The sequence below is a fragment of the Antechinus flavipes genome, chromosome 1 (assembly GCF_016432865.1).
Source record: "Antechinus flavipes isolate AdamAnt ecotype Samford, QLD, Australia chromosome 1, AdamAnt_v2, whole genome shotgun sequence".
Taxonomy (NCBI): Eukaryota; Metazoa; Chordata; class Mammalia; order Dasyuromorphia; family Dasyuridae; genus Antechinus; species Antechinus flavipes.
Genome location: NC_067398.1, coordinates 183,638,953 through 183,665,795, shown reverse-complemented (window position 1 = coordinate 183,665,795; position 26,843 = coordinate 183,638,953). Strand labels below are relative to the sequence as shown.

The 26,843-nt window shown below is 36.6% G+C and overlaps 1 protein-coding gene across 1 annotated transcript in view; it reads left to right on the top strand.

Moving 5' to 3' along the window:
• Nucleotides 1–25,708, top strand: part of KIAA0825 (KIAA0825 ortholog) — a 552,136-nt gene extending 526,428 nt beyond the window's left edge. Inside the window, exon 19 of the mRNA XM_051971455.1 lies at nucleotides 22,701–25,708. Coding sequence (XP_051827415.1) covers nucleotides 22,701–22,818 — 118 coding nt within the window. The 3' untranslated portion in view covers nucleotides 22,819–25,708. The remainder of the gene's footprint in view (nucleotides 1–22,700) is intronic.
• The last annotated feature ends 1,135 nt before the right edge of the window (nucleotides 25,709–26,843 follow it).

Here is a 26,843-nt window from a genome sequence, read left to right as displayed (position 1 = left end):
AACAAAGAATGGAGGAAATGCAGTAACAAAACAAGACATTTAAAAAAAGTCAAAAGATGTCCAAATTAGAAGGATATTTGAGACCTTTACATTTAAAAAATTTTGACTTATTACTCCATTATGTTCAACTTATATGATCCCTCTAGGCCACAGCAAAAGGATGCTAGTCCTATGAATTTTATGCCCGTTCCTAAATAATAAAGACAAATAAAAAAATGAGGATGATAATGAATGATAGTCTAATAATGAATGAATTCTGCTTCATGTTGTCTTTCTCTTTCTTATAGTTCACTTTTTTAGGGTCTAAATCCCTCTATGCCAGTCAATGGGATACTCTCACCTTATAGCATATTCCTTTAATCGATTCTTCCAAACTCCTTTCCTTGTAGATCCTATTGCTCTTCCATAACTATTTCATAGTTATCATTCCTAGTGTCTATTGTATATCTTCATTTTATATATAACTTCTTCCCATAAATAAACCAACTTTTGCCAAAGAAAATGACCATTGTGAATTCTTCCCATGCCCAAACCCCAATATTTGGTGCTGAACTCCAAACACTTCATAAAGTACTGTAAAAATACTAGCTATCATCCTTTTCATCAACCACTTGTATACCACTTTCTGCGGCAGAGCTGAGACTAGAATATCCAAGATCCTGTTGACTCCTATTGGCTTATTCTTTCTACTATAATTCTAATTTATTTTCTGCCAGGCTGTAAGATTCGTAAGGACAAGGACTGTGTGCTTTGCATAAAAGTGCCTCTTAAGTAAGGTTTGTTGGATTCATATGCTTTGATAACTTCATTGTATCTGATTTTTATTTTAGTGACTGATCCCCAACAGTTATTTTGTAACATTGCTGCCCAGTGAGACCAGTGAGGAACATTTTTTTGTTCAGGCAGAGGACACTGGGAGAAAATTAGAGGGAAATTTATCCCATCATTGTCAGCCTTTGTTTCCTTTCTCTATCTTTTACTGTGATTGTCAGAGAATTATTTCAAAATGCCACATTTCTGAATTAAATTCTTCTTCCCCAGAGGAGGCAATGTGACAGTGGACAGAGAGGCAGAAAGACCCTGTTTCTAGTGGGTATATCTGACTGACAAGTCCCTTAAACTCTCAGTGTCTTAAACAGCTATATGAGCCTGAAGGAGCCTGAAGGAGCACAGCCACCTGTGCTGGTAGAAGGAGTTTCCCCATCTGGGACTTCCCTATCTATATCAGTGAAACCACAGGTCCAGAACTATTCTTTTAGATATGAAGTAATTCCATAATGCCTCTTAATATAACCATAGTTCATTTCTTAGAAATAATTTTAGCAAACAGAATTTTCACTAAAAACTAAACAACAACCTAGCATCAATATGCTTGCCCTTCCAAAAAGGCAAGCAAACAAAATCTCAAATTTCTTATCACCTTTCTTTTTATTTGCTGCTTAACGATTTCTGAAAACTTGAATTTCAGCTGTCTTCATCCTAAGACTTTTATATTCTCTTTTCTTCCTTTTTTTGCTCCCTTTCCCCCCTCCTTTCTTTCTTTCTTTCCTTTCTTGTAATTCATTGAATCTCTTTTCCCCAATTTTTCTTTTCTGACATCTGCTAAGCATGAGCTATATACACTTTTCTGACATTATATTCTCTTAATGCTAGTAGCACTATTACCACTGTCTCTCCTATTCCAACTGTCATTTTGACCCTTCAGAAAGTCACTCATGTGTCATTTTTATCCTTCAAAATTCAAGTGAGATAAAACCATATGATAACATCACCCTTCTGAGTCAGATGGAGCCCTTCAGATGCTGAATGAGGACCTTGTCCATACAAAATAAATGCCAGGAATTCTGTACAAAGAAACTCTTTTCTTCATACCATAGAATCATCTGGAGAATCTCACAGTTCTGTGGCTACAGCAGGCCCCCAATCTCCCACTGAAACTTTTTTCACAGTCATTGAGCCAGGATTGATGCTTATTTCCCTCGATTAGAAAGATAAGAGTCTCCTTTTATTTCTGCATCAGAGAAAAACAGGGAATCAAGAGATTCCTGCAGTCCCCAAGAAGTTGGAACATTGATAAGTGCCTTGAAAATTCTCTCTGTGAAACTGATAGTATCTAAGCTCAAGTGGGTCTGCAGTTTACTTACATTGGTTCTTCTCATTCTATCCTTGGCTCCTATCTGAGCACAATGGACCAAACAGTCATTAATTCCACCCATTTGAGTATATAAAGTGAAAATAAAGTTAGTTCTGTTAAAAGGGGAGTACTTTGGAAAACATATTAATGTGGTCCTGTAGGCAGTACACTAAATGCAGAATGACGGTACTGTGAATTGAGCCAATCTCTGGTGTCCTCTTCGATTCAAGATTGTTTTTAATTTTCCTAAACATTAAGCTTATCTCAGAGAAATGTGAGCCAAATATATATTTTAAAGCCTTTTCTAAAAGCCACAATGCTATTAATTTGAAATAACAGAATTTGCAAGTAGGCTGTTCATCTGATGGAGCCACTATTTCCAAAGTAATTCATGATGGTAATTTCATTCAGACTCATATCACTAGAACTGGCTAGTACAGATTGAATCTGTGCCAACTTGTTCTGCCAAAATAATTGTCATTCGTTTTAGACATGCTAGTAAAGACACATTTTATTTTGGACAGTTCTAGAGTTGTAAATGTGGAATCCTTGCCTCTATTATAACAAGGAACTATTGTTTCCATCCTTTTTGGAATGAGAAAGCTATACTGTTTCCTTGACTCATGCAATTCATTAAGCTTTTTCCAAATAAGTTTGAAAAAATGCAAGAGATACCAAGTGTCTGTTAAACACAGGGCATGAACATTTCTCAACACCCACATTGCATATTCAAGGGATGACATTAATGACATGATTTTGATTTGTCAGATTTTACATTATTATTTTTTTAAAAAAAAAACCTCTTAGATAAAAAGGAAACTTCTCTGGGCTATTCTTTCCCATCAGCACAAGGATTGACCAAATGATGTTTCCTTAGCTTTCTAGTTTGCTTTCATATTTAGGGTTCTCTGATATAAACTTATGGTATAGAAGCCTCTTGAGAGATTTGGGTGATTTATTGATATCGAAAAAGTTCAACTTCCATTACTACTGATGGCCACTTTTGCATTTATGTTTTTCCCTAAGCAATAACTATTTAAAATGTTTCTGTTAGCATTCTTAGTTGCCCCATTTGTGGGCCTATAACTCTCCTATTTAAATATGTATAACAAATCACATTAATTAAAATAAATTGCTCTAACCAGTTGAGTTGTGTTTCAGATTGACTCTGAAAGCAATAAATTCAAATTAAAGGCTATGTTCCTCTTTCCCAGGCTTAGATATATTCTTTAATGCTTTAGTGCAAAGGAAGTCAACCACCTTACAAAAGAAGGAGCTGCCTAAGTTGCATACATAGGGAGTTGTCATAACCACATAATAAGCTTGTTGCTAAATAAGAAAGCAAAATGATAATTCATAGTATATAATGTTAGCTTTCAATTGTATTGAACTTCTCTTTTGTAGAAATAAAATGGATTTATTTCCATCTATTTTCCCATAAATTATAAAGGAAAATAACTGAAAATCAGTGGGTTTAAATTACATGGTCTTTTAATTGTTTGCCCCCAAAAAGTTTATGGCCACTAAGATATTAAATTAAATTAAATCAAAGTTATTAGGGTATAACTCACTTAAGTAGTTTATGAACAGCCTCATGCTTATAATTTCTAAAAGTAAAAATATGATTATTTTGTAGGATTATGCATCAATGTGAATGAGCCCAGGCCAACAAAGAAAACAAAGGAAATTGAAAGGATATTTTAAACCATCATTCTTGGGGAAATCATCAAATTTGGAGAAATTTTGGGGAAAATCAAAGAAGGGATAGACTATTACTTGGAGTAAATGGCATGAGAATAAATGGCAGAAGAGAAAAAACAGAGCCACTCACTTTTTCTTTTGCAATTATCTTCTCTGCTAAGGAGAATCACCTTTGAATCATAAGAAACAGAACAAAAATTTTGATGTTCAATATTGTCTGACTTTTTGTGATCCCTATTTGGGACTTTCTTGGCAAAGATACTGGAGGAATGGTTTGCCATTTTCTTCTCCACCTTATTTTATAGATAGGGAAACTAAGTCAAACAGGGTTTAGTGACTTGCCCATGGTCACACAGCTAATAAATGTTTTAGGCCATATTTGAAGTTCAGAAGTTGAGTCTTATTAACTCTAGGCCTGGTACTCTATCCACTGCTAGTCAAGAGCAGTTAATTGCTCTAGATCAGTTCTGGTCATATGACCCAGATACATCCTTCAATACTGAAAGAATTGATATATAGGAGTGATATCAGAGCTATTTGAAAGAAACAATAGAAGAAGTACCTGAGGACCAGAAAAGGAAAATGCTCCTTCTTTTTAAGAAAAAAAAAAAGGACTCCATTAACTATAGGCTATTAAATTGTTTTACTGGTTACATTCTGGATTGAATTATTAAAGAGATTGTTAATGAATATCTAGAAAAGAAAACATTCATTGTATACACAAAAAGAATGTAACTTCATCAAGAACAAGTTATGCCAAATTAATTTCATTTCATTTTTTGACAGAATTATTAGACTGACAGATAAGGTAAATGCTATAGATTAGTTTACCTAGATTATAGGAAAACTACAAAATGTGATAGAATGTCTAATGCTATTTTTTGCAGAAAGATGGAGACTTGGACACTGACTGACAGTACAATTACAGGGATTTAGGAGTGGTTGAATGACATAAAAGGCAGTCATTAATGGTTCAATGCCAAATTGTACAGAGTTCTCTAATGGAGTACCACAAAAATCTGTGCTTGCTCCTATCATTTTTTACATTTTTATCAATGATTTAGACATTGGTAAAGCAGCATCACTTCACACACACACACACACACACACACACACACACACACATACACAGAGACACTCAAAGTCATTTGATGTCTTCACTTTTTCCCTTTTTCTCATCATACTTCACTTCAATGTCTTCTCCATTATATTCTTCACCTCTCTCATGTGAAGAAATGGCCCTTCTCCTGGCCAAAGAAAGCTCCCGGTCATGCACCCTTGATGACATTCAATCTTGTATTCTCCAGAAGTCTTTTCTCTCTGTCATCCTCACTTTCTTACTGATTATCAGTCTTGCCCTGTATATTGTCTATTTCCCTGCTGTCTAACGACACCCTCCTGTTTTCCCTTAATAAACAAAACAAAATAAAACAAAAAGCCCTCACTGTCTCTCTCATGCTATATGTCTCCCCTTTTTGGGGGGCCATCTGCATTTAGTGCCCCCACTTCCTCCCATTCTCTTTAAAACTTATCTGCAGTCTCCAATTCATCATTCAACCAAAATTGCTAAATTACCAAAATAGCCCCAAAGTTGCCAGTGATCTCAGTTGCCAAATGTAATTACTTTTTTTAAATCATCTAGACTGATGATTTGTCCTCCCTGAAATTTCTGACGATGTTAATCAACCTCTTCTACAGATGTTCTCTTCTCTCTAGGTTTTCATACTCTCCTCTGCTTATTCTTCTACCTGAATACTCAGTTTCCTTTGCTGGAGCTTTTTCCTGGTCTCATTCACTGTGAACCCAGAAAGATGATTTTCCTGATCCATTGTGTCACCCATCTGCCCCATACTCATTTTAAAATTCAGCATGTCCAAAAGTAAATTTATTATTTTTCTCTCAAAACTCTCCCCTATTATCATAAAAAAGGGAAAAGGACCCACATGTGCAAAAATGTTTGTGGATGCCCATCAGTTGGAGAATGGCTGAATAAGTTATGGTATATAAATGTTATGGAATATTATCGTTCCATAAGAAATGATCACCAGAATAATTTCAGAGAGGCCTGGAGAGACTTACATGAACTGATGCTGAGTGAAGTGAGTAGAACCAAGAAATCATTGAACATGGCAACAAGAAGATTATATGATGATCAATTCTGATGGACCTGACTCTTTTCAACAAAATGATTCAGGCCAGTTCCAGTGGTCTTGTGATAGAGAGAGCTATCTTTACCCAGAGAAGGGACTGTAGGGACTAAGTGTGGATCACAACATAGTATTTTCACTTTTTTTGTTGTTGCTCACTTTTTTTATTCCACTTTTTTTTCCTTTTTCATCTGATTTTTCTTGTGCAGCATGATAAATGTGGAAATATGTTTAGAAGAATTGCACAAATTTAACATATATTGGATTACTGTCTAGGAGAGGGAATGGGGAGAAGGGAAGGAGGAAAATTTGGAACACAAAGTTTTGCAAAGGTGAATGTTGAAAACTATCTTTGCATGTATTTTGAAAATAAAAATCTATTATTTAAAAAAAAAAAAAACTCTCTCCTCTTTCTAACTTCCCTAGTACCTAGGCTTACAATGTAGATATCATCAACTCTTCTCAGGCTCCTCACCCCACATATCCAACCAATCTATTATGAAGTTTTATTATTTCTACTTTTGCAGTATTTCTCTTTGTTTACACAGTCACCACCTTCATATAAACCCTTTCATTTCACCCCTTAATTATTATAGTAACCATTCTGGTCACACTTCCTGCTTCAAATCTCTCTTTAATTTAGTGACTGTCAAATCCATCTTTCCAAAGGGGAAGTCAAACCATAACACTCTCATACTCATTAAATTCTAGTGGTTCTTAGTTAAATCCATAATCTATGTTTGTCTCTTTAAAGTTCTTCACAATCTGGATCCTTCCTACCTTTGCAATCTTCTGATACTTTTCTTTCCTTCACATAACTCAGGAATCCAATAATATGGGCTTTCTTGCTGTTTTTCACACATGACCTTCTACCTTCCAATTCTTTGCCTTTTTAGTGGATTTTTTAGCTAATCTCCCTCTTCACCTCAGCTGGCTCCAGTCAAGATTGAGGTCAAATCCCACCTTCTGCTTTCTTGTTCTCTTTTTCTTCTCTCCCTTTTATTCTTTGTGTCGTCCCTCTGAAATTATCTTCCATTTACTATATATATATATATATATATGCACACACATATATATCACACTTAAATATTTTTATTTTTTTTTGCAATTGGTCCCCTATTCCCAATTCCATTAGAACGGGAGCTTTTAGAAGGCAAGGGCTTCTAAAAGTCCACAACCTCCTTTCAGAATGTGTACCTTTTTTTGTATGTCCAACATTTACCAAAATATTTGGCACATATTAAACACTTATTAAATGCTTGTTAACTGAAAAAAAATAGATTTATTGAGCTATCTCCTTTTAGTTTCTTTTTTATGTAGCCATATTAATCTAAATATTATCCCCATATTTGTCCTAAATTGGAGTGTTAAATTAGATATTATACATAACTTGTGATTATTTTTAGATATATACTCAGGAGGGAGAAGGGGAAAATAAAGGGTTTTTTTTCTTTTCAGAGAGATTTTTGTTTCAGAGGAGTGGCCTATATACAGACCAATATAGTGTCAAACTTTTCCCTTTTACACTGGATTTTTCTTACTAATTAGCAAGGAAGGAGTCAACAGGATTGAGCCAGAAATCACTTCAAAGACATAATCTTTGCAGAACAACAATTCGCCTTGCATGACTTTGGAAAGGCCTTTTCTGAAAGTAGTCTGTGGTCCTGCTACTCCCGCATAGTAGTTTTATAATCATTAATTCTTTGAGGGAATGTTTACAATTTAAATAAGAGGAGAAACAGAAGGAGAAAACAAACTAAAAAGAAGAATGACAGCTATGGGATTGAATTCTGTTATTTTGACCTTGGACAAGGTGCACTTACTCTCATCTGTAAAATGAAGTAAAAAAGCCAGCCTCTAAGGTCCTCTCTACTTTGAAATCCCAAGAGTTGTGGTTCTATTTAGGTTAGGGAAAAGAAAGTAGAGGGGTGATTTAATGACTGTTTCAAATATATGAAGAATTATGATCGAGTGCATAACAACTATTGATTCTCATTTTCCCTGAGGATAGAATAAAAGGACATGAGCTAAAACTACAGCTTAAGGCACTTAGGTCAGATGTAAGGGAGAATTTCCTGGCAGTGAGTGGTATTAAACATTGGCACACATTCTGAAAGGAGGTTGTGGAATCTCATCTAGAGATCTTATTAGAAGCTGGATAGAGCCTCGTATGTCTTGTATGATTTAGGAAAGGCCCTGCCTGCAGGCAAGGAGACTGTCCCTTCTAGTCCTAAGGTTTCACATGAAATATGGAGAACTACTTGGGGGAAAGATGCTGTTTATATTCAAGGAGCTACTATAATTTCAGGGTTATCCATTCAAAATTGTAGCACATTGCCTACCACTCTTGATGAATCACATTTTCTCAAATAGTTATTCCAAGACTCTCAAGCGTAGCAAGGCTATGTTATCTGTTCCCTCCCTCAAGTCTCTCCTCTGGGAGTGATTCGCAGAAGATCCTTCCTCTAGAAATGCAAGTCAAAAAAGGAGTCGGCTTCAGTTTCTGCAATTTCCCATTTCACTGAAAATGTCAGTGAATAGGTAGGAGGTGTTTCTGATATTACTATTAATAGATTTCCAGTGGGTCAAAGGAATACTTATGTCCTCCTGCTATAGCCTCTTGAGAAGGAAGATATAAAGCCCTAGCCTACAACCAAATGCTATTTATTAATTTGATGAAAACTGCACTAGTTTCTTAAATTTTTATCACTAGTGTTAAATGTTACAAATAACATCATGCATGATTTTTTTAATAGGGCTTTGATGGCAACAAAGACACCAATTAAATCCCTTTATCGCTTTAAAATGTTCATAGCCTTGACCTGAATTTTATCAGTAAAATTCTATCAAAGAAGCAGGGCAGTGTCATGGACATACCGTGCCTCAGAGTGCTGGCTAAGTCATTTAACCTCATTTACCCCAGGCTAGGGGTATTGCAGTGCTGGGCCTAGAATCAAGAAGGCTCATCTTCCTGAGCTCAAATCCAGCCTCAGACACTTAATAGCTGTGTGACCCTGGGCAAATCACTTAACTTTGTTTGCTTTAGTTTCTTCACCTGTAAAATGAACTGGAGAAGGAAATGGCAAAACCCACCAGTATGTTTGCCAAGAAATCCCCAAAAAGTTTGAAATGGACTGAACACAGTCTGAACACGGAGCTGAACAACAAGTTCCCAGTCATTCTTCTCCAACTTTAAGCTACAGAATTACCCTAGTGAAACCATAGTCCTGAGGGAAAAAATCCTTCCCTAACATGGTTTGCTAAAATAGATGTTGATAATAATTTCTAGTATTTATATAGCCCCTACTATAGCTTTACAGTTATTTTCATTTGATCCTCATCATAATCCTGTGATGTAGATGCTTTTATAACCTTTATTGTACAATTGGGGAAACTAAGACAAACAAAAAAAATTGTGAAAGGCTTTGAATGGGAAAAATGAGATTTTCTTCCTGTATGCAATAGAAAACTACTGTAGTGGGGGGGGGGGGGAGGAGAAGGGAGAAGATACAGCAGGCAAAGAGGTATGAGATAATCAAATCTACACTTGGAGAAAATCACTTTAGTAGCTGAAAAGAGGATGATGGGGAAAGTAGGGAGAGACTTGAGGTAGTCAGAGCATAAGCAGGTATTACAGTAACCTATGATAAGGGCCAATGTCAGAAGGGTAAGGAGGGCACATTCAGAGATACCAAAGAGGCAAAATTGACAGTTTTAATCAATAGATTGGAAATGGAGGGTGAGAGTTAGTGAGGAATCCAGGCTGACATGGAGCCTGAGGGATTGGATGGATGATGACATCCCTATAGTAACGCAAAGAGGGAAGATTTATGCGGGAAGATGCTCCAGTTTGGACATATTGAGTTTCCTGATAACTGAAAAGTAATTGGAAATGTGAGATTGGAGGTCAGCATATGTTGGGGTAGCATAGGTAAATCTGAGAATAATTGCCACAGAGATGGCAACTAAATCCATGGAAGCTAATGAGATCAAGAAGTAAAAGGGCACAGGGGGAAAAGAGAAGAGGGCCCAGAACAGATCATAAGAAACAATTAGTTGGAGGAGATGAGCAGAGAATGAAATCACTTGAATAAGAAGAAGGGTTAGTCATGATAAGTATGAAGGGCACTTCATCATGGGTGAGATGGATGAAAGAGGAGAAAATGGGAGAAGGCATTTGAGTGATAGGAGATAAAGAAGAGAGAAGTGAATTCTGTGAATTATAAGGCAAGGTTCTCAGCTAAGAGAATGAGGGGAGGGGGTGCCACAGGAGGTTTGAGAAAGGATAAAAAGGTTGGAAGAGCTGCTATAAAGGAGGGGATAGTAAATGAATAAAAGGGGTAGAGTAAGATTGCCTGTAGGAAGGAGGGCCCATTAAGGTTTCTCCATCTTTTGATCCAGATGGCTCTGGAGAGAAAGTGAGGCAGGTGACCTTTCCTAGCCTCCCTCATTTAAATCCATTCACTTGTGTGTGATGGTGTGACCTCCCTGATACCATGGTCCCCTGTGAGAACGAAAGACAAACAACAGCTTGTGCAGAAGTAAAGGCAGCAAATTGTGGAGCGATCTAAGGCTAAGGCTGAGCATAACTGGCAATTTAAAGAGACTAAGAGTTCAAGGACTGACTAATGAGAAGGAGAGAGAGGCAAATACAGGGGAGATGGCCTGAATGGTAATTGTGGAATCAAAGTGTCCATGAGGAGTAGGACTTTACAAGGGAAGGCAGAGGAGACGTGAAAGCTAATGGGTTTCGGTTGGATAAGGCAAGTTCTGAGCCCTTGAGCATATAGCTGGTACAGTGATCCCAAGATCAAGGGCATGACCCCCTTGGCTATGGCTGAGGGGGGCCAAGGAGCTCATGGGAGGGTTTGGATGTCTGAGGGAGAGTCACTGTGGACGCTGGAGCTCCCTAGCACAAGGGCAGAAGGTGAAGAGGAGAGAAAATGGTGACCCATGTAGCATCCTTACTGAGCAAGGAAGGGGAATGACCTGGAGGTCTGTAGATAGCAGCTACCAGCATTTTGACAGGATGTATCAGCCAGACCTGGGATGGATGGAGAGGAATGGAGAGACCAGAGACTGGAGAGTCAGGAATTAACCAGAAGTTTGATTTAAAAGTGAGAGAAATGGCTCTCAAGCAGGGAGGCAGATGGGACACCCGAGCTCGGGGGCTGCGCCTAGTGGGGGAAGACCTCGATATTTATACGCACAGTGAGTTGCAGCCCTGACGATGAAAACTACAGTGTGACAAATTTGATTCATCGCAGGGCTTCAGGACTAGAACTTGTCCGAGTTTGTCCAGTGCTTGTCTGAGCTTAGAAAAGACCCAGTGTTGGTCAGAGCATAGAGTAATTATGTGATTTTGCCAAAGAATGAGATCATCCAGAGGGTGAGTGCAAAGAATTGTTGTTATGCCAGGCCCAGGGCACAGGCTGCTGGCTGGGTCTCAGCCCAGGAAAACAGTGTCTCCTAATATCTTGATGGATCGTAGATAAGAATGACATCCATTACCTTTCACTTCAAAGCTTCTTGAAAAATTGGTCTACACCCACGATAGCTCCCCTTTCTTACTCCTCCTCCTCTCCTGAGTCTACATCTTCTGACCCTGTCGCTCCCCTGAAATTGCTTTCTAAAAGGTCTCCAGGGACTTCCCATTTACCAAATCCAGCAACCGAATCTAGACCTCTCAGGGAATGACATTCATCCAGATCCTCCTTCTAAATACTCTAGTCAGCCTCGGCTTCAGAAACATCATATTCTCCTTATAACGGAATATTTAACTTACCCAGAACAAAAGAGGCAATGATGATATTTTATCCTCAGACTGTGGATTGTGGTTATAGATCATTTGTAAGACTAACTGTGGCAGAACAAGTGTGATTATAGCTACAACCAAACTACTACAGAGAAGGTGGGCCATTCAGTTAAGCAAGGTTTTTATGGATTCTGCATCATCTTTGCAAAACTGTTGTGCAGGCTAAATCAGTTTGTCCAAGAAGGGAGGTCCAGGATATGCAAAGCAAAATCAAAGAATGCAGAAGACTTCAAAACGATTCTACCTCAGGAATGGAAAGCTGGATCAGCTTATCTGATGGTAGGGATGCTGGAGAAACTGGGGCAAAGAAATTAAGATCTTGGGATGAACCTTGAAGCAAGGCTCGGGATATGATCTCTAAAAATGCCAGTGGTTGAATTTGTATGTTCCTGTCTTAATTATTAGTAGGCTTAAATGCCACCCAACCTATTAATGTCTTCGGCAGCCCCTCAAAGGTATAGCAACAGTGGGGCCTGAACAGTAACTTTAATAGCTTCATCTCATGCTCTTACTATTGTATTCAATGTTGTTGTTGTTTTTTCAGTCATGATTCACTCCCCATGACCCTATTTGAGTTTTTCTTGGAAAAAAATACTGCCTTCTCCGGCTCATTTACATATGTGACTGAGGCAAAGAGGGTTAAGTGATTTGTTCAGAACCACACACCAGTAAATGTCTGAGATCAGACTTGAATGCTGGAAGATGAGTCTTCCCAATTCCAGGCCTGGCAGCCTACCCACTGTACCATCTACCTTCCCTTTGTAATCAATAGTCATGGATAAAACGTGATAGCTGGCATTCATATAAAACTTTCAGTTTTGTAAAATGCTGTTCATACATAATCTCATTTATCCTCACAGCAACTCTGCAAGACAAGTACTATCAGTAACATGTACCTGTTTAATAAATGAGGAAAAGCTTAAGGCACTTGCCCACAGTCACAAAGCTAGTAAATGTCAGAAATGGGTTCAAACCCAACAGAAAATGCCTTAAAAAAAGTCTCTTCCCACTGTATCAGAGAGCCCTTTCAACAGCAAGGTGTCTACCAAGGGCCTCCTGTGTGTCCCTAAAGAATTTAAGGGTAATCCTGTCTTACAGGTGTTACACCTTTAGCAGAATGTTTGTTGAATGAACAGATGGGGAGAGAGAATGTATATTTAAGAAAAATATCAAGTGCAAGATTGGTATAGACAAATTTCACAGGAATTCAGAATGAGGGAAAGATTGTGATCTGTCATAACGATACATTTCCAATTAAGCTTTAAATGGCATGTGACAAACTGATGGATGATAAAATCAATTTGAACATCTGACCTGAGAAAGTTATTTTGTTCAGTTGAATGAGTTTGTGTTCCAAATTCTTCTTTGCTTATGTAATCTTTTTTTAAAAATCTATAAAATAGTATAAATCTAGTGAGATAATTTGCACGTTACTATCATAAATTGTTTGATATCGTCATGCAATTCTTGGCATTTCTGGAAAGAGCACCAATAGGCCAGTAATTGTGAAGCCAGTTTAAATGTCCTAAGATTACTAATTTCAATTATACAGATGGAAATTTTTGATGATTAGCCACCATCTTGGTAGATCTTTTTATTATCGGTTTTTGTGCTGGTGAATTTAACATTACTGTTTCTTCAAATCATTTATTACCTAATTAGAACATGATAGGTTCCATTTTTCTGACATTTCAGTGAAATATGAACTCTATCCTAAAGAATGAGTAGAATTTGCTTGATAGAAAGGAATGAGAAGCTATCTATGAGAAAAGGTGGTAGGAAGGGAGGGAAATTGGAACATAAGGTTTTGAAAGGGTCAATGGTGAAAAATTATCCTTGCATATGTTTTGAAAATAAAAAGCTTCAATTAAAAAAAAAAGGAAGGAGAAGAACATTTTAGGTAGGTGGTTTCAAAGCAAAAACATAGGTAACACAGAAAATATTCAGGGGACAGTTTGATAGAAGAACAAAGGGAGGTAAAGCTTAGCTGAAGCTGGACTTCAGGTAATATACATATGTATAATCTGTCACTGTACACTCAGGTCTTTTTAACCTGGTGAAATTTGCCAAGAATTGAGCACTACTTACAGACCATTCTAGAACCCAGAGTCCACTCCAATTCCAATGAATCTTCAGAGGATTATTCTTAATTCAGGTGAAAGTAATTTTAGGAAAATTAATCTGGCAGAAAGTGCACAAGAATGGAGAACGGAGAGGGCCAGCCAATTAGCAATCTATGGCAGTTATGTAGTCATAAAGATAATAAAAGCCTAAACTAGCACTTGTGGAACCAAGTAGGAAGTGACAGTAGAGATGATAATGCAAAGAAGGAATAGGGAGTACTCTAAAATAGGTAATATAAGTGAGAGTTAAGGAAAGACAAGGAAGTAAAATGAATCTGGGACCCAGATTGTCAGCACTAGAGATGAAAATTTGGAAACTAGCTGCATAAATAGATAAGATCATGCAGGAAGAGAATGGAGAAATAAGAATAGAGAGCCTTCAGACCTTTCTTCAGAACTTTGGGGGTTGACTAAGTTTAGGTCATGGAAGAAGAAGGAATCAAGGGACACAATATGATTTCCCCTGCTGTTCATATGATTCCTTATGAAACCAAAGAGAGAATGATGTGTAGAGGAGATTTTTTTTCTGAGAGAATAAAATCTAATACGACTTAGATATTTATTCTACAGCTACCAACTGGAAGGGTAATTTGAAGTCATTAATTTGTCCAGATGGTTAATGTTGTTTAACAGTACAATTAACTAATAAATAATTGTAAAGTACTTTGTAAATATAAAGTGCTACATAAATGTTTAATAATAACATAAAATCTGGAGGCTTATTTCAAACAGCACTTTTATAGTCTACTATTTTATTGGCATTTTAGGACAAATGCCAATAATATGAGAAGATGCCATCATTATCAAATATATTTGAAAAATACGAGACAGAGTATGGAGGAAAACAAAGACAGACTTGGCCATGCTGTGTTGCACAGGGAGTGAGTTGGTATTATAATTCTCACTTATGAATGAAATGCCAGCAGCATGGTAGAAAAAAAAAGAACCAAACAATGAGAAAGCTATCACAAGAAGTAGAGATTTTACTTTAGTTCCATAGGGAGATGAAGCATCTATCAGACATACCAGTTCTAAGAGCAGAGACAAGAGAAAGAAACTAGGGAATAAGAGCTCTGACATGCCTACTATGGGAGACTCAATAGAGAAGGTTGTGGGAGCACTGAGTCCTTGCTTACAGTCTCGTGACTTGAGAGGGTGGTGGATGGTGGATGCTGCATATTCTGACCTAAAAGACTAATCTAGCTCATAATTGGTTAGAGTGTTGTATCTCTGTTCACTTAGATACTAAAGCAATTCTAGGTTGCTCTTGGGCTGCTTTCTGCAGCTCTCTGCTAAGAATTCCCTCTTTCAAGTGGTTTTCTGTATGATCAAGTCCATTTTAAGATGGAAGCCTTGTAATCTAGACCAATAACTCTGGGGCAACCATAGGGTAGCTGGAACTATAGTTCAGGCAAACCTCCAAAGTTAATTTGTGAGCCAAGGTTGCACCCCACTAAAATAGAACATTATGTTGATTTTCTGTGTAGACTACTGGGAAGCATATTGTCAAGGGTGGAACTAAGGTGGGATCATCAGGGTTTACTCTTAGGGTGATGACATCCAGGGAAAACATTTCCTCTCCAAGTCAATGCAGAGACTACAATTTCTGTGTCCCTTGATTCAGGATGTTTGCTAGACAACAGAACCTCACAGGCAATTTAATTTTTTTACCCAGTCCTGTTCCAGGGACTATGACAGACTGTGTAACCATTGTGAATCTCCTCTAGCTCCACGGTCCCTTTGCTGTGTAGTTCTCCTTTCTCAGAGGTACATCTCCCTCACTCTGAACCCTTTTAGGGGGAGAGAAATCTCTCAGGACACAAGCTCCCAATCCATTTTTTAGTTTAGATGCACCTGTGATTGGATCATCCTCTGCCTCACCATCAGCCCTGCCCCTCTCACCAGCTTCAGGTGAAAAAATTTCTAATTGGGTTTTTTCATGTTGATGATTAAATATATATGAGCTATTTTTATTTATTAAATGAATTTGCTAGTGATTCCTAACCTATATTACAAAATGTATTAGGATTAGAGACTGATTAGAATCAGTGCATATAGGTGACTGAGATCAAAATGGCAAAATTTTGGTTGAGTAGTTGTTTCTGGTTTCATGATAAAGATGCTAAGGTTCAAGAAAATTAAAGATGGTTGAAGTGTAGCAAATCCAGTTCTCTCTCTTGTGGCTTATAATTCAAAAAAGTAATAGAACTGACCTTTTATTAATATTCTACATATAGAATGTTAAGATCATAGGTTTCAGCTAGAAAGATATAGGATTCATAGACAATCATTTCTTTGAATAACTCCCCTTCTTTTCCAAATATATTTTATTGACAAAAATGTAGTAGTGGGGTGAGGGTGGTGGTAGAGGGAGTGGGTAGGATTTATATGGTGACAAGAGTTGTGATTCTAGGAACCTTGACAGCCACTGTAGCTGAGAAATTAATTTCACCTGTTGGGGACTGTGTGTCTATCAAAAATGAATAATAAGAATTTCAAAATAATACTAATAATCACATGAATGGATCACATCTGACTCTATTCTCATTGAGACATTGATTGAGAACATCATCACAATTATTTTCCTTAACTGGAATAAAGTCAATTTCATATTTATTTAGAAAAGATTTAATTTAAAATACTAACTTATTCATTTTCCTTCCCTTTCTTATTCTTTTTCCCAATTTCCCTAATTTTGAGGAGGAAATATAGCTATATAAATACACACACGCATTTATTTATTTATATTTTGTTCACATAACTATGAAAAAGGAGAGGAAATGAGAGAAATATAGACATACATCACAAAATGTCCCTTCATATATGCCATTTCTACAAATTCAAAATGCAACAGAAATTTGGAAAATCAGGAGTCCTTCCATGTTGTCTCAAAGATGTGTCCAATATTTACAAAAGCCCTGTGAGCCAGAAATCTATCTCCATTTGCTCAGATACAAAGCAGGAACTGCAAATAATAGTCCTTTGACAAATACTTTTATAATAGAGTAATATGATTTTTAAAAATCCTAATCAAAGTTTACTAGTTTTAAGCCTTCCTGTTGCAAAGATAGAATACCAGGCATAATTATGTGAAAGGAAAAAAAAAATCTATTTCTCCCTCAAGATTTGGTAAGCCCAAAGGAAGGAAACTAGGTGAATAAATATAGTATTGATGCAATCTATTCTATAATAAAAATGAAGTTGATTTTGCCAAGACAAGGAAACTATTTTGATTTATGAACACTAAGATCCTTATAATGTGGTTCTGTAAGTATCTCTGAGCTGCTGATTGTTATCTATAATTAAGCTAAAACTGGGGGGAGCCCAGGAGGAGAGAAAGGCAGCAATATGGTGTAGCAGACAGAGAGCTATGTTCCAGTCTTGCCCTTGGCATGTTCTAGCTGGTTCATTGACCCCAGATAAGTCACTTGGCTTCTCAATGCCCAAAACAGTTACCAAAGGTATGAAATTGCAGATCATTTCCCTCCTTCTATTGGTAGAGGGAGTTTCCTCACCATGAAAATGCCTGATTTTGTCTTGCTACTTAAAAAAAAAAAAAAAATGTAGCAACTAGACAAACCCTAAACTCCTAGATATTTTTATGCTGACTTTTTTCCCCCGAGGCAATTGGGATTAAGTGACTTGCCCAGAGTCACACAGCTAGGAAGTGTTAAGTGTCTGAGATCACATTTGAACTCAGGTCCTCCTGACTTCAGGGTTGGTGCTCTATCCACTGTGTCACCTAATTGCCCCGAGGCTGTCTTTTTTAGGAAACTCCTGCACATAGTAGTGCCTGAGCATTTTTGACCATCATAGACTAAGCAATTTCTTAAAAACAAGACTTTGGTTTGATATTCACTTTCTTTTGAAAACAAACTCTACTAATCCTCAAAAGATCCAAGGAAAATGCTTATGTGTAGGGAACCAAGATTCTCTCTGGCAAAGTGCGGCTTTCTCCTTTAGCTCTTCACATTTGCTCCACTTGCAGATCTGGTGTTCCCTTCTGCAGTTCCTGACATTGCTGCAAACGCTACCATGGGGCACATGCCTCTCTTTTTCCTGTGATACCAGCGAAATCATAGGTCCAGAGCACCAAAATTGGGGCCTGCTCAGTGTTGCTAAAAGGGCATGAAAGTTTCCTTGGTGAGACTTTCAGTATCATTGGTTGGTTTTAAGAGTCTCGCCTCTAAAAGAACAGTTGTCAGGCTTGTGAGAAAAGTGAAGTTGTGAGAAAGAATCTCAAGGGTATAGAGAGGGGGACTATGTCCCAACTGACACCACAATGACTTTTGAATAAAGGGAAAGATCCCAGATTATATAGAAGCACAAAGGAGGGAGGAAGAGAGAGAGAGAGAGAGAAAGAGAGAGAGAGAGAGAAATAAAGAAGAGAGAGAAAGAGAGAGAGAGAGATAAAGAAGAGAAGAGAGAGAAGAGAAGAGAAGAGAAGAGAAGAGAAGAGAGACAGACAAATAAAAAGAGTGAGAGAGGGAGAGAGAGAGAGACAGAGACAGAGACAGAGACAGACAGACAGACAGACAGAGGGATACTTACTCTCTGTCTACATACATACATACATACATAACATACATAATATACATAACAAACATGTACTTAAATATAATGTCATGCCAAAGGTCAACAGTTAGATTCCAGAAGGCAAATATATGTTATGAAGGCCCACAATCAGTGGAGGATTGCTAGCCTGGCAATATTTGAAATATGGACACAGTTCCATAATCAGGTCCCCACCACTGACTGAAGTAAGCTTCAGACCAAAGGATTGGTGGCCATTATTAGAGCAGGCACACATCTTAAGTAAAGGAATTCTAGGGAAAGAATCGGGGCATCTGGCTGCTTCTATTATCAGTGACTGATTTCTTGTAGGAGCATCAATTCACCACAAATATATTAGACAAGAGTATAGGGTATTTGGACTGAATTTTACAATTTTACAAGAGGTTTAACTGCTTTTTTTTTTTTTTTATCCACTGAATTGACTGTTAAATAATAGTGACTGAATAAATGTTCTTGTCCTTTATTAACATAACTGTAATATAGTTGGATATAAATTATCTATGAAATCGATAAATGTGAGATTGAAAAGTGCTTGTGACAAATAAACTTCATTTTTTTTAGTCCCAGTTCTTCCCAATTCAGTAAGGGTGACATTTCTAGGGAAAAATAAATTCCAGCACACTCTGTTTTCTTTTGTCATCTTTTCCTATTGTGTTATATACTGATTCATTTTGTACAAGCACCTAGTAAATGTAAGAATATTCTGGGAGGTAAATAACATCATCTAATATCACTAATTACTAAGGCACAATTATGCTGGGTCTGATTGTCACCCAGCTTCAGGATCTTCATCTTGAAATTTAGTGTGTATACAATTCATTTAGATTACATTCATTATACAGAATTTTTTAATGAAACAAAGAGATTGTGCTTTCAATTTCCACAAGTGGAGATAATGATTAAAATATTTATGCAGATATGCATATTTTGTTCTGTTGACATTCATAAAGAGATTTGTTTACCCAGCACAATGTTAACACCTTTAACAACAACAAAAGAGGGCAGAACATATTTTGTATGACTGGTTTTGTTTTGAGAGTACTCATAAGATAATGTAATTTATTTAGAACCCTGCCCAAAGGAGAAAGACCCCAGTTTTAGAAAAATTATTGGGCTAATTTTGACGATGGTAAATGATACTTATAAAACGATTAAAGGCAACAAATCGTCTTCATTTTGGTTTTTCTGATTAAGGGTTCTGTTTGATGTTGTTTTTGCCATTTGATGTTTTGTGGTTTATTGCATTGTGTTTAGTGGTTTTTCAGTCATATCTGACTCTTCATAATCCTATTAGGAGTTTTCTTAGTAAAAATACTGAAATGGTTTGCCATTTCCCTCTCCAGCTCCTTTTACAAATGAGGAACTGAAACAACAGTGGTTAAGTGACTTGCCCAGGATCACACAGCTAATGAGTGTCTGTGGTTGGATTTGAACTCTGGAAGATTAAGTCTTTCTGATTGCAAGCTCAATACTTTAACCACAGCCACCTAGCTTCTCCTCAGTTTGACAAATATATGCTAAGGATTACATTGTTATCTCATGAAACAGGTAGCAGAGGAATTTTTATATTACAAAACCAGTTTTAGGTAGCTTTGTGAGTTCAACAAGAATGAATGGCAAAAACAGTTAAAATTCTTTTCCTACCTATACCATTTGGTCATTATGAGACCTTAGAAATACTGACAGTGGTTATTTAGGACAGCTATTAACATCCCCAACTCTGAGCAGCAGGGAAATGGAGAATCTTCTTATTTGCAAGTTATTATCAAAACTTGCTTTGGCTGTCACCCAAATCTGTCCCAAAGAGTTTCTTCATATACATATATATATATATGTATATATCCATAAATATGCTAATTATGCATGCAAAAAAAAAAAACTGTGGGGAATCATTTTCACCATATAGCATTTACTTATATTATGTCTGACAATTTACAGAACACCATTTCCTATAATTACCTTGTGTGAGGTAGTAAATTATTATTATTATCTCCACTTTATAGCAAGCATAGGGAAGTCCCTAGAAGTTCAGTGATTTGCCTATAGTTTAGTAGATAAATGAGCAAGCCTAGGCTTGAACTGAAACCTTTTCATTCAAAAGTCAGTGCTCCAAAAAATAAAGATAAAAATAAAAATTAAAAAAGTCATTGCTCCTTCTAGCATATTAAGGATTTAGAAGCAAAAGAACTTAGAGTTTGTAGATAGGAGATATCCATGACTGAGCTAGAAAAGAATAGAAACCAGTTAAAGAGAACAGAAAGAAATAAAAAGGGACAATTATTATCACTTGGATCATTTTGACTTATTCCTTTCCCTCTTCCATCACTCCTTCCTTATTTTTTCCTTTCTTTTCCTTTCCTTTTCTATGCCAGGATCCCTGAAATGATCAGGGTATTCTAAATGCACCAGTCTTGCTAAGAGACATGGTTAGATATTGGCTTCTTATTGGATAGCTTCACTTGGAAAGATAATTGCCTGCATTTTCTTTTCACTAATAATTAATGCAAAACCTTAAAAAGCCATTATTCTACTTTCAGGCCTGCCCCCATAAACCTTGATGGACTTTTAAAAAAAAATTTGAAAATTATGTATGACAAATGATATGTTATAAATGTTATCACATTATATATGACAGAAAAGTGATAAGAAAAATAGTAAGACCTAACCAAGAACACATCAGAAACAGGATATATTCTAATTTTGATTTCAATTCATATTTACCTTGGCAAGCCATTGCCTCCCCATTTTTTTTTTTTTTTTTTGGCTGCAAAATGGTCTCATTTGAGACCAGGATCCTTTATGCAGAGCTCTTGGTTCACAAATCATATGAGATCTAAATTCAGGATTTCTTTATTGTAATCTTTATTGGCAACACTCCTACTGCTGGAAAATAACATTTGACAATTCTCTATAATAACATTCACCACAATAATATTTGGGTCGGGTTTGGGTTTTTCTGATAGCAAGACAAAACAAAAGCCCTGAGGACAGTACTCAGCACATAGTGGTTTCCATTGTTGTTGGTCAGTCATTTTTTAGTCTCAGGTGACCCCATTTGGGGTTTTCTTGGCAAAGATATTAAAGTGTTTGCCTTTTCCTTCTCCAGCTCATTTTATAAATGAGGAACATAGGGTAAAGTGACTGTCCAAGTCACACAGCCAGTAAGTATTTGAGGCCAGATATGAACTCAGGAAAATGAGTCTTTATGTCTCCAGACCTACAACTGGACCACATAGCTGCCCATAATAGTTGCTAATAAATATTGATTCATTAATAGATTCAATCTCTTCCCTATCCATTCTTCTTTCCATTCACACAGCTGCCACTTTTGTTACCACTTTCCTAGTAGACTAATCTCCTAATTTATCTTCCTCTCTCATTTCTCTCTCCTCTCCAGTCCATCCGCCACAGATTTGCCAAAGTGATTTTTCTTAAGGACAGATCTGACTCTGTCACTCCCTTAACCAGCTCCATGGTCTCCTGTCACTTCTAGGATCAAATATAAACTCTCTTTGAAGGGCCTTCACTACCAGAACAAGAGTCAGATAGGCAGAGGCACAGCTGAGAAAGTCTGAGGGATTCAGCACCAGGCCAGACAAATGGCAAAAAGATGACTGAAGTAGTCACCTTAACACTTCCTTTCTCAACTTTGTTATACTACCACAACCCCTTTGCAGTAGAGGTAGCTGTCTAGAAGTAGAATCTAATATATGATTGTCAAATTTGATTAATATTTTAGTTGATTTTGCTGAACTGTCTTCTTTCTTTTGAATTTTTTAGTGTAAGGAATGACTGACTGAGGAGGACATGGGGAGAAAAATATATTTGTAAATAAAAATGATATAAAGACAAAACATGTCAATAAAAACAGGTTTTAATGAATTTTAGTCCCCGTCCCAATTATGTATTATATTGGTTAGCAGGAATCCACAAAATTTCATATTTAATTATTTTCAAACCTTCTTGTATCCTAAAATAGTTTGCTAGGACTACACATAAGAGATTAATTAATGCCTTAGAATTTGCTTTTCTGTACTTATTGCCCACTTTGCAAGAAGAGGTGTCAGTAACCTGGATTGCCCCAAAGGCCAAGAGCTGAAGGGTAGATGGCAGAGAAACAACGTCAGAAATAGACCATAAGATCCTGAATAACCGAGAGTTAGCTTAAAAGGAAACAGAATACTAAACTATGTCTTTTCTTTCAGGTGGGAGATGAGGGCGGATGAAACCCTAGAAGAGGAAGAAAAAGTGATGCTGGAACATTTGAAAACAATGTGTTTGATCCAGAGCTCTTCTGCCTCAGATAACCCAGAGGAACAGTGATCTGCAAAAAAGGAAAAAAAAAAAGGCAACTGATATATTTTAGGAAGTCTTAGTATGCCATAGAGCGTGTTTCATCCTAGAATCAGAATACACCTCAGATGTGCTGTGAAGCATGAAACCAATGGCTTAAGTAAGCCCTGTACAGAAAATGAGTAGTTATTAAAGCATAAGGAACATAGTGGTGTTATATATTTTTTATTTTTTAAATTATAGTTTAAAATTGCCTTTTTAAACTTTTCTTCTGTGATGTGACTGCTGCTACCTTGCATTCTCTTTGAATTTCTTTATTTTTTTCTCTTTGGATTTTTAAAGCATCTGTGAAAGTAGGCCAGATTCTTGGAAAATATCATCATACCTCCTGGTTATTTGATATATGTGGACCACCTCTAAAACAGAATGATATTCTTAAAGAGATAATGGTTATCCTAGTCCTCCAAGCTCAGAATTTTGAAGGCATCTTCAATTACTCAGCCACCATCAATCCCCAGATGCAGTCCATCACAAAGTCCTTACTTTCTCTGTATTTCTTTGATGGGCCTCCATTAATTTTATAGCTATAGTCTATAAGCTTTCTCCTGAATTACTACTACTGTAACTAATGTACCAGCTTCCCTATCTACCTCTAGCTTTTCCTCACTGCACTCCTTTTCATTGCAGTAACAAGAGTTCTTTTTCTAAGGTAACCTTTGAATACAGGCACCTTGTTTCTCTTGCTGCTCCCATCAAATTAAAGTTTCTTTAAATTAAATCAAATCCAAAGTGATACTTTAAGTTCACCCACCCATTAGCCTCCCATCTTGCCAACTGCCCTTGTCTTCTATACCTTCTGCTGCATAAAAAGAGAAGCTATCTTCCCCCAAACCTGATAAGTATGTTTATATCTGTAAAAACTGTAGAAATATATTGACACTCTCTCACCTCTGAGTCATCACACTTATCATTGCCCCAACCAGAAATACCTACAACTTCCACTAAACTGTTCCTTTACCATCTCCAAAACTCATCCACTTTCAAGATACCTTTTCAGAAAATCACCTGCCTTTTTCCTATCTTCACTTCTCCTACTTCCAGGCATTTATTATCACTCATGTCCATGTTATTAAAGGTCTACTCTAGCTACTACAGACCCATAGCTAATTATGGAAATGTATTTTTCTGTCACTTGCATTTATATATACTATTATATTTATATTTGCCATGATTATTGTCCTTATTCTTGAAGGCCTAATTGCGTGTTCTACATAGATGCAGCACTCACTAGCTGATTAATTGGCATAGTGTGGAATAATCTGTAAGACAACTGGCTAAAACCCCATCATAGGTTTATTAGAAATCAAACATGAGAGAATTGGTCTTCCAGTAATAGGTCTTTCATTTTTCTATAATTCTTTTAAAATAAACGAATTTTATTTGGTGTTTTTTTTATTTTAAAGGAAAAAGATTCTTTTATTTTATTTTGTTTTCTTACCATTTTTTAAAAATGGGTTGAGTGCATTGAGGGATGGCAACTACAGAGAATCTCTTGCTTTATTTCTTTAAATAAAAATGCACAAATGGCCTATGTAGCTGCCTGCCAAATAAACTACTTTATTTTTAAGAGTATACTTTATTTGGCCAGTATAGTCATGAGCCTAATGCTTTAGGACATGGCAGAAGGAATTTCTTAAAATGGGAGAAGTTTTTTTTTTTTTTTTTTTTGTGACAGAAGAGGCAGACTAGTTTAAAAGTCTGCAGCTCGTAAATAGTTATGAGAAGAAAACTTTTAGAGTTTTGGACTTTCCCGTTTTATTTTATTGATCCATTAAGTCAAAGATAGCTTATTAATCCATTATGTTGAATATGAAGCTTACCATAAATACTTACTACAGCAATCAGCATAAGGCAACAAAGGACTTTATTGAAGTGACCTTGGAGCTTCCATATGTGCTAAACTTGAAGGAGAACTGTATGTTCTTTATTTAAATGAACACTAAAATGGAAAGTCACTATAAAAATAAATTGACCTGACAACCACATAGAAGAACTTATGAGGTTCTCAAATCTGGGTGGCTTTTCGTGGTGATTTCATCTGCCTAATGGTCACCTCCTAAAAACCTATGGGGCCTGAACTAATTATACTAGGGATGAGATATTTCACTTACCAATATTAGCCAATAGCAGACGTGGTTCTTCTGGAACCTCATTTTTCTCTTTTGATCCCATTTCAAACTGAAAGAGAAATATTGATGGGGGGGGGGGGAGACTTGAACAGCTAACAAATGAGCAGATCTTTTGGCTCTGGACTATATTAACTCCATGAATTTACTGTCAGAGTTAAGTGTCAGAAGGTGTATAATTAAGAATGTTAAATGACATATCACTGATTTTTTTTTTGGAAAGACAGTTTTTGATTTATACTTAATGCCTTTCTTAAAGTACAATAAGGAGTGGTACTTCAAAAGACTTGCTCATTTTGACATCTGTTTCACAGTGACAAAAAATTAACAGTACAGAGGAAGCCAATGCAGCTTTATTGAATTTACCTCCTCAAACTATTGTCTTTTTTACCTGGGAAGTATGAATCAGCCTATAACTTGTCTTAAATTTATTTCATTTTTTAAAGGGAATTAGCCATATATTTGTAAACTATCAATTCTGTACAATTTTCCTATTACATTTACTAACCTAGTAATGGATTTATAAAATAGATTACTATTAAGATTATTAGTCATTACTGTATGAAGTATAATTCTATACACAAATACACATAAATGTTAAGGATTCCTAGCTTTTATTTTATAAATCTGTAAGATACATATTACTATATTCTCAGGATAAGTTTAGAACTTTGTTACATAAGTACCAACTGTAATCAAAGAATGAGAAATAAAAAGCATTTGTTTCTACTGGCCGGGTATGAGTCATAATGTTCTATTATCTTATTCCATACACTCTTGGGGAAAAAAGCCTTCTGGCAGTTTATAATTAGCAATTTTTAATGTAGAGAAGCTATAAGTAGAGGCTTCAGTGAGACATATTCCTTGTAGGAGCACAGAAAGTTCTTGAGATTTAATGAGAAGCCCCACTAACAAGGGGTGTCACATTAGCCATTCACTGCTCCACTTAATGAAGAAATGCATCTGTTTTACCTTAGAGACATCACTTCATAGAATTGGGTCTAATGCCATAAACTCTTGTTCATCCAGAATCCAAAGAATGAGAAAGCCTAAATAGCCCAAGTTTTCTTCTGACTCCAAAGGACAAACTACATACACACACACACACACACACACACATACACACACACACACAGATAAATTAAACCCATATGTAAATTCAAATTAAATAGATTCTAGATGCAACTGTGGGGAGGACTTTGTTCAAGGATCTGCTGAGTCTTGATGTCCAGCAAGATACAAAGCTTGTGGATTCATCATGGAAGAGGGCCAGTGTAAATCCCAAGCAAAAGGCTTCCTGGTAATAGCAGCATCTCATAGATAACACTGAACTAACTAGTCACATCAAACAAAGAATATCATAAAATGTGCTTCCAGCTACAATGTGGAGGAGTGTCATGTCACCAAAACTGGAACATGAAGCTAGTTATGTCACCAAGTCTCTCTGCGTTTGTGTGTACCTGTGTGTGCTCGCTCCTGTATGTGTGCATATATACACACAAACACACACATACACACACACACAGCCGCCCCCCAGCTACAGTGCCATAATCCAGGTTTCATAACTAGTTTTACCTGAACTGGAAGCTAGTTGCAAGATAGAATCACTCACATCAAGAAAAATAAATATAAGGCCCTTCTAATTATCCTTTCTGTTCTACCCTTCTAATCTCCTTTTGAAAAATGAGCAGCTTCACTTGGTGAAATCCATCCTGAATAACTCTGTAAATACACAGTCAGTACTTGGAATCATAATTAGGAGGAACAGTCGGATGCCATTGCCAACCTTAAGGCGACAGAGAAGTCTGTACATACAGAACTGTAGAATAAGAAAAAGTTTAAAACAATGAACACAGTGATTAATACTTG